We start from the raw sequence: 12,507 nt of genomic DNA on the forward strand, positions 1-12,507 counted from the left end.
GTTTAGATCCTCACTGCTTCTGCTATACACAGCTGAGGTAAAATGCGTAAGCTATGACAGTGGCATACAAGCTCCTCCGGCAACTGTTTCCCACTGGCAGCTTGAATGATCATTGGAAAAAAAAAAGAAAAAAAAAAAAAAAAAAAAAAAAAAAAGGTAATTTTACAGTAATATTGACTAATACTTAGAAACAGTCCTTTCTAATGTGTTTCATAAGCTTACCTGTCTGAAGCTTCTAAGTCGAAACAGAATCGCCTGTCGATAGTATCTATATTTCTTTTGGTACAATATGTAAGGATGAAGAGTTCCTCATCACCCTGTGAAAAGAAAGTTTTTATATGCTTTATGCCAGTAATTGAAAACCTCAGTAAGTCAGGAATACAAAAAAAAAAAAAAAAAGTATGATGAATTTACATTAAAATAATAGCAAAAGCTTTACAGAAAACTGACACTTGAAAAAAAAATGCACTCAGGGTTGCCATTCAGGTCACTACACAGTAGTGTATAAATTGCATGGCCATTTAGGGGACACAAACGCGAAAATATAAAGCTGACTTTAGCTGGTACTTTACAATGTGACACAGCAACACAGTAATTTAAACTAACAAAAATATTTTGTTATAGAAGTTTTGCATGTAACAATATAAGCAAACATTGAGTGTAAGAGACTTTCATTCTCCTCTTTCATGCCAGACACAGCAATCTCCATATTAAAGGCTACCGTTACAATAACTAGAACAAAGTGTTCTTTACTCTCTGGAATCTGCCTTACAGACCCAGTCATTTCTTCAAGACTGACCAACACTAGGATTGTATTTTACCCTTAAGAATTGAGAAATCAAACAAATTCTTCTGTGAATGCCATATCAGTTGTACCAGCTTTAATTAGGATTAATTGTGCATTTTAATTATTTTTGTCTTATTCAGCATCTCCAGAGGCAGGAGATGAATGAAGGAATAATTGCACTGGTATCTTTTAATATAGCAAAAAGGGCTTCCTAAGTGTTTTAGAAGGCCAAATACTTACGCACATACTTTATTAACTAACATTGCTTACTACAGTTAGAGTAAATCAGGATTAAAAAAATCATAAAGTATTGATATGATTAAGGAAGCCAACCACCACCGATTTTCAGTACAGCAGGTATTCTGGTGCTTTTGAAAGATTATCCCCAATTCAATATATTTGCAAATATCCACAGCCCTCAAATTATGAAAGCCATCTTCCACTAATGGGATATAACACCTAGATAAAATTTGAACAATGTGACTTCTAACCAAATCTGAAGATAGGGTAGGGTGCTACATTTATAGGAATATTGACTTGAGCATTATTTTCAATCTTCACATATCTTTTTTCCTTGCAACAAAATGCTTTTCATACATATTAATATATTCATTTAATGCTTCATCTCTGAAGGTGCTGAGTGCCTTTAACTCCCAACTATTTCAATACAAATAAAAGCCATTCAAAGATCAACAGAGTCTTGGGTCTTGAATATTCCAGATGCTATCAAAGACACCTGAAATTACATTCAGTTGTCAGTACATTCCTAGTTAATAGGAATATAGTTTCCAGGCCCTCTTCTAGTACTTACATCTACCAAAGAAAAATCTGACTAGAGAGTGTAAGAAAGAAATTTTTGAATCTATTGTATTTTCTTAATTTATACTTTAACAAGTTAAATACTTCACAAATAAAGCAGTGCATGTTAACTGCATCGTGTTGTCTGGTCTTCTAAAAGCAAGCAATTGAAGAGTCTGCAGAAAGCTCATCTATTAAGCCATTCCGTTACTTTATGTTCATAGCCTTAAATGGCACACTGAGTTGCATGAGGAAAGAAGACAAAAAGGTGCAGGGAGGTGGAGAGGGGAAAGACTTGACACGTCTTATCTGACACATCCACTCATCTTGATAAGAGTAGAATACAAAAATATACTTACAGCTTTCCCTCCTGATCTGTGTTCAAATGGGATCATGGTGAACTTCTTTGTCTCCTTCCTATATGTGCAATAGTGCTTCACCCAACTGGAACCAAAGGGGGCAGGCCCTATGTAAATGGAAGCACTAAGTATTATCTGCTATTTCCAATTTGTGTTTCATTCTCTTGCTATCTAAAATGTTACTTAGAAGTCCTATTTAACTCCTAAGAATGAAGTGTTTACAACAAAGTAACGAACTAAGAACATTATACAAAGTAAAGCAAAAGCTAAGTGGTAATTACTATTCTAAAACTTGATATATGTTACGTTACATATTTACACGTAATGATCATTGGAAAGAATTATCACTATATATACCTTTACCTCAGATACAGACAAAACCTTTTCCCAAGAAAATATATATCCCTATGAAACTGTAAAGCAGAACATGGAAATCTCGTTTGAACTTAAGTAACTGCAGATTAATGCATCTATGTTGTAAGCACCACATTATCTACTGATTATGATCTGACTACATTTTCTGACACCAAAACTCACTCCTAACTATTCAACGGTACACACCCTACATTGGATACAGAGATCAACCTACTGCATACACTATAATTTGTACCATAATGTTGACTATTAAAACTTGGATTGGATTCTGACCCTCTGTTATCTCCTCACTTCTATTAATTTACTTTAAAAAAAAAAAAAATTAAAAAAGCCTGCAAATGAATCCTCTTTTAATGTGCTCTGCCCTGAAGCATCAGGGAAAATCTTCGTGATTCACTTCAGCTGACAGTGGATTTCACTGCTCCTGAAACTAGAAGATCTCACTGCCCTGCTCCTCCCCAACTCAGTTTCAGACATACCCACCTCTTCAGAATCCTTCCAGCTGATTCTAAAGCTCATGATGACTAAGACCAGTGAAATGATCTCATACCATATCTGTTTTTCTTATTTTGTTTTCTTTTGTTTAAAATCTTATTTCTAACACTGTAATACCAATGATTCCACAAAAAATGTTGGAGTCTTCTATTTGTGAGATGTTTTACAGAAGCCCTTACCTCAACAATATGATCGAACATCATAAAAGTAAAATCTCTCACCAAAATAAGCTAACAAACTTTCTATAACAACACATATCTAACAAGCATGGCTTACACAAAATGTTTAAAACAACAAACAAACAGATTTTATGGTTATTTCTTGAGAAATAAGAGCGCTTCTTCTTATTTGTCCTTTTTACTACAGTGGGAAGAATTTTCAATTGTTCAAAGTACTGACATGATGTGTGACATCTTCACAGGAAGATTTTCAACACTAGCTACCTAGCATATAACTTGGTTTATTTGGCCTTATGATCACAACCAGGTGATGAGAGCATATTACTGAACCAAAGAAATGACAGTCAACTTCACCATACTAAACTGATAAGGCCTGATTTTCAGAGATTAATTTGACAACTCATGTTGTTGTCTGACAACAAACGTCTGACAACTCTAAGGGAGGTCATTACTAAGGCATTAAAAATAAAATAAAATAAAACTTTCTTGAATTCAGTCAATTCTTGCTTAAAACTGTCACACTTTTACCACATTTGTTTTATGACCTAGCGTAACACTGCCGTTAGAGACTTGGAACATTTATTCAGATGACTCTGTTTAACAAGCTGTAAATTGTCTTCATGCTATCTGTAGAAATAAGCCTTGCCTGCATGTGTATTATGTGCACCATACGAATACAAAAATATATCTTACTTTTTTCCTGTACATAGAGATAGCCTTCCATTGTGAAATGATTTGCTCTTTTATGTTCCTGAGGATTTCTTCTGATCTTGTTCATGAGCTCTTCGACCTCTGACCTTGTTCCTTCAAAACGATTTCGCGTCTAAAACAAGATGGCAAAAAAATATTAGTAAAGGGAGCAGAAGAAAAACTTATTCTTTCTGGCAGATAGCAGTTATAGTAACTATTATTTATAAAAAGAAAGAATGATAGAAGGTCATTTTAGGATGATCAGTACACAATTTCTATACACATTTACTCTTCGAATTTTCTGACAATACTCGAAGTGTCTTTTAGAAATTAATTGTTATAACTGGAAAGCACACAAAGACAGCCAGAGTAGATTTCTAAAACATGTTGACCTGTTCAGAAAGAACTGAAATACTGATTTAAAAATTCAAGTTTCTTAAGCGAAATATTACTGCAAATGTTGTCTCAATTCATGAGATCCTTACTTGTTATCAGGAAGGAAAGGAGACTCTGTGGTTATTGAGAAAAACATGACAAGAAGATCACCAATAATTTATATACATTGAGACCATTCACGTGCCACATGTTTCAGTCACACAAAGGCTGAATCATGCAAACCAAACATGCATGCATTTACATAAAAAAAAAATCAAAGTCCAGATTATTATTATTATTATTGCTGGGTGCCACTCACTTTAAAGTTTTAAGCAGTAGCAAGAGAAATATTTACTAAAATATTAGTTTAAAAAAAAAAAAAAAAAAAAAAAAAAAACAGAAAGCAACCACACAATCCATAAAGTATACAATAGAACTAAACAAAATAACAGAGTAGCTCACACCTGACCCAAGGAAATCTTTGGTTCAGTCTGCAAACCACTGACAATTGGCCAATGAGCAAATACCAAAACAGGCGCAGTAATAGTTTTTTCCCCATACCCACTTATCCAAATTGCACAAACTGAAAACATATACTCAAACTGGTATTTTGCCCAGTTGGTTATGTGCATTTTGAAGCAAGCACATACTTCCAGATGCATGCTTATATGCCTTGTTACTTTTTGAAAGCACCTTTATTTTGCTGAAAATGGATCAGCTTTAGAAAATGACGCCTTGCTTCAACTTTTCACAAAAAGCATGCAGTTGCACAAACAGACAAATACATCATGAATACAAACAAGTATCCATTCTTGTACCTAGACAGCTAACAGTATGTGCCTGGCTGGTCATCTGTACGTGCAAATTCTAGATTTATGCTTGGAAGGAGTTTATTGATGGGCACAAAAAGAGTCCATGCAAGCTGATCAGAGCAGCCACACATACCCATATGTTTTAGAGACAAAAGATACTCTTTTTGGTGATGTCTAGGAACAACTGCTTTCTTACCTGCAGGCAAAACAACTGGTCTGAACCCTCCCCACATCCATAGTCTCAGTCTCAGGTCACATCTGCTCACAAATTTATGAGTCAGACCCCACACAAATTAATTGCCAAGGCTCCAAATGATTTTCAGAATTCTTTCTCATATTTCCCCAGAAGAGCTGCAATAAAAACTACACTCTCTACCCAAGGCAAGGGCAAAAGCTGATTGTGACAAACTGTTCATATCTATATCTTACTGGCTGAGCACTGATTGCTGCTAGATGTTTTAAATGATTCTGCTAGGACCTTTTTCTGTATTAGCTGTGCGGCAATCACAAATCCATGTGTGCAACATGCACTCTGGGAACATTGGGAAGAAATGCCGCAGGCTCCTGAAGGCTCAAAACAAAATTCCAGCTGGTGCTTCTCTCTACCCCTTTCCCCCATCTGATCTCTCTTTCAAAGCTCCCTTGAAAGAGTCACACAGAGAGCACTAAACTCAAGAGTGCTGAATTACAGATGTGAATCAGACCACAAACAGCACAAATGGTGGTGGTTTCACACCTATAGGGCAACCTGCTACTGACAGGAAAGGGATGCTGTTTCAACACCATCTTTCTGTCTTCCTTTGTGTTATGACAAAGCTGAGTTTAACCAGGAGTCTATTAGAGCTGCTCCATCAGCAAAGCTACATCCTCCTCTTCCCTAGGAAGCCACAGTTTGTTTGCAGGAGAGAAATCATCAAGGCTGCAAGGATCCATGCATGGGGCTGGGCACAGAACTGAGATAACAACAGAAAAGTCCCAGTTGCACTTAGCAAGCAAGGGTTGAGGGAGCACAGGGAATCAAGTTAGACATGCAAGACTATCACAAGAGAGTAAGATTATTTGTTGAAAGCATTGACTTATTGGAGTTTGGGGTAAAATCTGGGTTTTCTCTTTTTCTTTCCTCCTTTTTTTGGGAAGGCAGGATCTGGGGCAGGGTATGGAAAGAAAATCACCAATGTCATTCTTAAAGTAAAGATAACCTGAACAAAAAGAAAGGCTAAGAGGATGGGAAGACATGAACTGTAGCAGACCAGAGAACAAAGGCATGTAAAACGTGTCAAGATGAACACTGCGGGCATGCTTATGCTACATACACATGTATGTAGCTCCAAACTATTACAGAAAAGAAGGAACAGGACCCTGTGGAGCTGGAAGTTTTGGGGAATGGTTGTTAGAGGTCCACTTGTTCTTTCATGGAACGATATGTATAGGGAGTCTTTCTCTTAGGACAGTAAGCTAGGTAGAGGTCTGTATTTAAAAGCTTTCCTAAACTTCCACAGCATTAACTCATGATTAATAATTTGGTTTCTCAGGAAATGCTAAAACACAGCTGAAAGCCAAAACATACATCTTAGGTTTGAGGTACTTTATATCTACCTGAAGGAATCTGCTACTCTGAACTCTCACCCCGCCCAGTTGCTTCCAAAAACGTAGACAAGTGAGGAAATTTTAGCAGCAAACCTTCTACTACTTAAAAAGAATCAAAGCATACTCATCAGCTTTTCTTCCACAGATTAGGGAGCAATTATTTGTGGTCACCCCCTTGAATTAAATTACTAGAGCTATGCTGAGAAATCACTGTTCATACACAGCGAGGCTCTCTGTAAAGAATCCTATACCCTTGTATCTCTAACATATCAACCCACTGTCCTACTAGCAGCTCAGCTGCACAACAGCCAAGACCCGGTTCATTTTTCCTTTGTGATGTTTTCTTTATCTTCAGTACAGCAGACTGCTACGTGTCCTCATGATCTTTGCAGACTCATCTTTTTATTCTCCTCTTACTCTCCTCTTTCTATTGTGTTTTGAAATCGAGGTTGTTCTTTCTATTCATAAAACTTCAGCTGTGATGTTCAATCTCTTCTGGATTTCCTGGGGCACACTGTAATACCACGCAGTTGACTGAAATGCATCTGTTGAGATTAGTTTTCTTTTTGTTCGTCACTTCTTCAGACTACATCTCTGGCTCTTTTCCATCCACAATCTGAAATCCAGCTCTTCAATACTGTATCATAGCTTCCCTCTCACATTCTCCTTCTTGCTTGTCTTGAACCAGCTGCCCTCTACCAACTGCCACTGGGTGCTCTTCCTTATTCCATTAAGCGAAGCACACAGAAGCAGCAAGTTGGTCCTGAAATTTCTGTTTATGTTTTCTGTTTATGAAGTTACTACTATTTAGTTCTCCTACCCAAACTAAACAACAGCTCTAGGGAAATGTGAAGACTTAGATGCGTGGAAAGAAATTGACAAGAATGGTATGGTGACAAATGGATCATGTTGCTGTGTATTACAATAACCGCAGTCTTCTATTCTACCTTCCTGTCTCCCTACTATCTGCTAGTTAAGCCATTTCTAAAATTAGGCTGCAGCCTCCTGGAAGTGTCTTAATTCCAGGTGCCCTTGGAGATTAACAAAATGGATACACTATCATGAATTGCTTGTTTGAAGTAAGGTAAATGATTTATTTGCTATCAAAAGGCCTCTGGCACACCAGTGTTTATTTTGAGCAAGTTTTATTCTTCAACAAATCTCATGGAAAAAAACAGACCAATTGACTACTGATTCTGCCAACCCCATTGCTTCAGCCTGTCACCTTGGTCACCTTGCTTGCTGCACTTTTAATCCGGAGCTAACACCAATAGTCTCCTTATACAGTTCTGCACCACCAACCAACAGGGATGTAGCTGTTTTTAAGCTCTTTTTTTTCGTGGTTATTACAAACCACGAAATGAGAACTCGCGGGAATCAGCAGTGATTTGTTCAGTGATGTGGTTGGTTAGCCAGAAGATGGCACTATATCCTCGAAGTTCACAAGCAACGGACTACCACGATGAGGAAAGTTTTGGCAATACAAATATTTTCTGGCAAAAAGTCTTTTAAGAGGCATAAATATCAATCACAACTTACATTTTGTATATTTATCTGCAGGGCCATTTTGTAATGACTGAAGTCTTTAGCAAGTTCATATCCCTGATGATAGAAAGTGAACAAACCCTGAAAAAATGATAGCACCTGAAATACAAACAAAAGATTTGTCAGAATGTAAAGCTTCATTTACCCAAATGATTGCTGCATGTAGTTTTTTTTTTGTTTTGGTTTGTTTTTTTTGTTTTGTTTTTTACAGAAATATCAGAGATAATAATTACTTTCTAAAAACATATTTCCAGCAACGTCCACAAATTCTGAATACCTATTTGGATCCAAATGATTGGCTACACATTCATGGATTCTGGTGTGGTCCTATCCCTGGAATTTCACAACTCATCTCAATTTTAAATTTGACTGTAAGCAATATATATTGCCTATCTCCCAGTCCTCCCTATGTAATGTTTCCCATCAGCTGCTCTGATACCAATGACGTCTGGAATAAATTTGTGCACCAGGTGATGAAGATTTTTGTCTTTTAGTTACTATTTCCCTCCCTTCTAATGACCATATTGTGATTATTTTCATAGCAGATTTATTGGTTTTGGGTGAAAGCAGCTCTCCCTCCAGCAGCTTTACTCATCACTGCACGCAGACCTGACACTCTCTTAGAACTTAAGAAGTGATTGTATTGTGGTTTCTGACTTCAGTGTTTTAATTTAAAGAAAGAATGACTGCATGCTGTATTGCAAGCTGCATAAGGGTGCAGTAGTGCCTACCTCTCCTGTTTAGGTCAGGTAGTTGGAAAGAAGCAAGTGACACAGACAACAACTCTCTTTATTACAGAGACCAAATCAAAGAATGCATTTAATGAAATCTTAAGTCACATACAAATAAACCATTTTCACAAATGCATGGTTGTTTTTTTTGTTTGTTTGTTTTTAAAACATTAAGTAGGGAAACAGAGATAAGAATCTGGAAATTAAACCTCAGTTCACTAGGGAAAAATTCAAATACAAATTGAATAACAAAGTTTAACCCCACCCAGAGAGTTTTCAGAAAAGTGAAATTAAGTGGTTGGAAACAAAAAATGAATTGAAAAGAAATTTCTACCATTCCTTGAACAACATTAAAATATTTAAAGCAATTTACTCCCTACGAAGGATTTTATTTCAATAATCTTTCATATAGAAATAAGATGTATTAAAATCTATAGCTCTCATTAATTCCATAACGAGCAGTTATTTTGATTAGGTCACTTGGGACTTATTTTTATTTTAAATAATTTTATCAGAATAAATGGAGAGACTTAACCCAAAAACACATAATGTAAGTGAATGGAAATCAGTTCTACAATCCATCCTCCCTTTATCTGTGTATTACACTTATTGTTCTCTTGGTGCTTTACGAAGTTGCATTTATCTTACAAAGCTAATTCACATTTCAGGAAATTTTTAGTAACCACTTCTCAGAGGCTCAGGTTAGTCTTGTCAGCACATGTATGATTTTCACTGAACTCCAGTGAAACTCCAGCTCCCTTGATTTGTGCATAGATTCAACTCCATTTGAAATCAAACATTTCAAACTACCTAATACTGACCTTTTTAGTCAGAAGCACCCTTTTAGTGTAGAAGCATAGGTATAAATTAACAGGCCTCTAAGTGCAACTTTCAACTGGGAAAAAAAATTACATTAGTCAAGAATAACACTTCAGGTGTTAAAAAAAAATATATTTCTTTAAAAGATGCAAAAAGAAGTCTGACCCTATCATCGTTCTTTTGAATCCTCTATTCTAACTTACACCATAAATCAAGGTGGGTTTTTTTTCCTCAATACTGCACAAGATTTCACATTTTCTGAAAGTCAACGTCACTGAATCTAAATCAATTGTGATAATTAAAATAAGGTTTGAGCTGCTTGGTTAAGTGTGTCTTAAGAATTTGCACAGGTGTAGCAAGACTGCTTTAAATTCTGTTAAGTCACACAATTGCATACATCTCAGAAAGCAGCTCCTTGGCCTTTGTCCAACTGCATTCTTTCTCTGTCCATTATGAGTAACAGGGTAGACTGAATTCACTGGTACTTACAGGTTCCACACATTCAAATTTCTTCCGCTCCTGAATCTCTTGCAACTTGCATACATATTCAAGGGACAGCTCATAGAAGTGTTTTCTATTCTGCTCCACTTGACTATCTGCCTAAAAACAAAAATATAGCTTATGAAGTTTCAAAGACATTTTGCAGACAGCTTCAAACTGACACACGTATTGCATACAAGCAGCAAGTGATAACAGAACTTGTTCCAGACCAGGACTTGTTCCTTTACTACAGAGCTCATTCGTTTACTTTCAAAGGGAAGCAACAATTCCATTTTACTAGATAGCGTATGTTGTTTTGATTCATGAGATTAAATTTTTAGGAACGTTCTGATAACACTTCTTCCAGCCTCTTTTCAATGGAATCCAAGCCAAATACATCAGAGGAAGTACTTCAGCAATAATAATGCTGAAAAGGTGCCGCCAGAGAGACAGGGCTAACAGCATCTTCCATCAGAAAAAGGGGGAATCAACTTTCCAGTTGAGGAAGAAAAAGTTACTGCTGAAAAGCATTTCACTGGTTTTGAAAGCATTGTAAGCTTTCCTCTATACCCCAAATGACTGCTACATATAGCCAGAATGCTATTATACCTGTCTCACACCTTTGCTCACTCTGATCGACAATACAGCCAAGAAGGAAAAAAAAAAAAAAAAAAAAAAAAAAAAAAAAAAAAAAAACAACGTTCTTTTATTGGCAGACATTTCACAAGTTTCCACAGATCATCAAATATTTAAAAATGCAGCCTTATTAGCTGCAGATAATTTTTAGCTCAGCTTTGGTAAATGCCAACATCATATTGATCCTGATCAGTTATATTTCAGTTCCATTCATTCTTACATAAATATTTAACTTTCTAGCATATATGAATTATTTCTTTAAGTTACATTTTGTGCTATGCATACCCTCATTAAACTATGAAACTTCAAAAACTGGGTAATGGAGACCTTCATTCAAATGCATTAAAAAGAAGGGCAGAGAGGGATCCTGTAAGTGATTAACACTTTGTCTTCGCCCATGTGATAATACTAAAACACTGTTATAAGTTCCATTAAAGCTTCTGCACTAAACTACAAAAAGAAATAGAGAAAACCCTAAGCAAAGGACTAGACTTACTACCATACTCTCTCTCTTAAATACCAAGATTATATCCTTCAGACAGAACACTGACCACTATGCTTTAAGAGGATAATTCAAATAAGCTTTAGGACACTTTTGCCCTAAGACGCGCTTTGCTTTGCTGCTCAGTGCTCAAAATCTGTCAGTGGCTAAAGGGGCATAACAACAAATGCCATTAAAAAAGGCATTTCTGATGACACACACATAATGACACACACATCATTAAGTAAAAATGTTTCAAAAAGCCAAGCCATTTTGATGCATCCTGTAAACCATGCAACACTGGGGCTGTTTGAATTGTCAGCAAAGCTTATAATGATATACACGTGCAGTGAAGTACAGACATAGAAAAATGCAGGTTTGCTAGGATACTTAGCTAATCAGTGCCATATATAGAGCAGTCTTACCGAAGTCTAATAAGCCTGCTTCTCTCTTTTTTTTTTTTGGTTGTTTATTGTTTTGGGAGTGTCCCCATCCCCCAAGAACATAATACCCAACACAGCCATTTTATCAATTCCTTTCATTTCCTCTGTAAATAAATTACCGCATTTCTCCTCGTTTTTTAGAGGCATGAATCTTCCTGTGCACCCAGCAAACTTGCTCACTGTTGCACTGTACTTCATGTGCTTACTAAGAAATTCAGAAATAAGATGCTGACCATTCCTCAGTAAAATTTCAGGAATATCCCTCCATTAATAGAGTCAAAGCCTATGGTGTGGTAAGACATACTCCACTGTGACATGGTTTTTATCTTTTTTTTTTTTTTGGTCAAATTTATATCCACATCCTTTATTCATTCCAGATAGGAATTGACACAACTAGCCAAATGTAATGTGAAATAAGGAAGATCCCATGCAATCACATACAACTATTTCCCAAGTTTATACAAGAAAAGTTTTCCTACCCTTAGGATTTTAATGATACAAAGCATTCATAGATTAATCATCAATAATTCTGGCACAATTTTATTTCTCAAACAAAATCCTTCTGCCTACAGCAAGTCTCTGCAAGATCTCTCTGCTCTTTTCTCAACTATTATTTGCTGTTGCTCCAGAAATAAAAGCTATTACAAGTACAAATGATGATAAAAACCCACGCGGAGAGAAGGAATGCCAGGGAAAACAGATCTGTTTTAAAGTTATAAATTGTCAACAACTTTTCTGTAGCATTACTTGAAAAAAGTGGATCCTCAAAACACATGAGGAAAAAAATAGTACAAAAACATGTCTTTCTGGAATATAAATCTAACTGTAATTAGCATTCTGTGTTAATCCTTTGTAGTAAGTCAACACATACAATGTAATACAATTTATATATAGGCTAAAGTCGTAAGAGAAACA

General features: G+C 36.1%; 1 protein-coding gene across 3 annotated transcripts in view; it reads right to left on the reverse strand.

Moving 5' to 3' along the window:
- ARHGAP10 (Rho GTPase activating protein 10) overlaps nt 1-12,507 on the reverse strand; it is a 141,621-nt gene that overhangs the window by 72,925 nt on the left and 56,189 nt on the right. For all 3 annotated transcript variants that reach the window (XM_084285622.1, XM_084285623.1, XM_084285621.1), the window contains 5 exons: nt 10,042-10,152; nt 7,997-8,101; nt 3,687-3,816; nt 1,945-2,051; nt 223-317 (listed from right to left, as the gene is read on the reverse strand). In XM_084285622.1, the coding sequence (XP_084141748.1) occupies nt 223-317; nt 1,945-2,051; nt 3,687-3,816; nt 7,997-8,101; nt 10,042-10,152 (548 nt within the window). The remainder of the gene's footprint in view (nt 1-222; nt 318-1,944; nt 2,052-3,686; nt 3,817-7,996; nt 8,102-10,041; nt 10,153-12,507) is intronic.

The sequence above is a fragment of the Netta rufina genome (assembly GCF_964035555.1).
Source record: "Netta rufina genome assembly, chromosome: 4".
Taxonomy (NCBI): domain Eukaryota; kingdom Metazoa; phylum Chordata; class Aves; order Anseriformes; family Anatidae; genus Netta; species Netta rufina.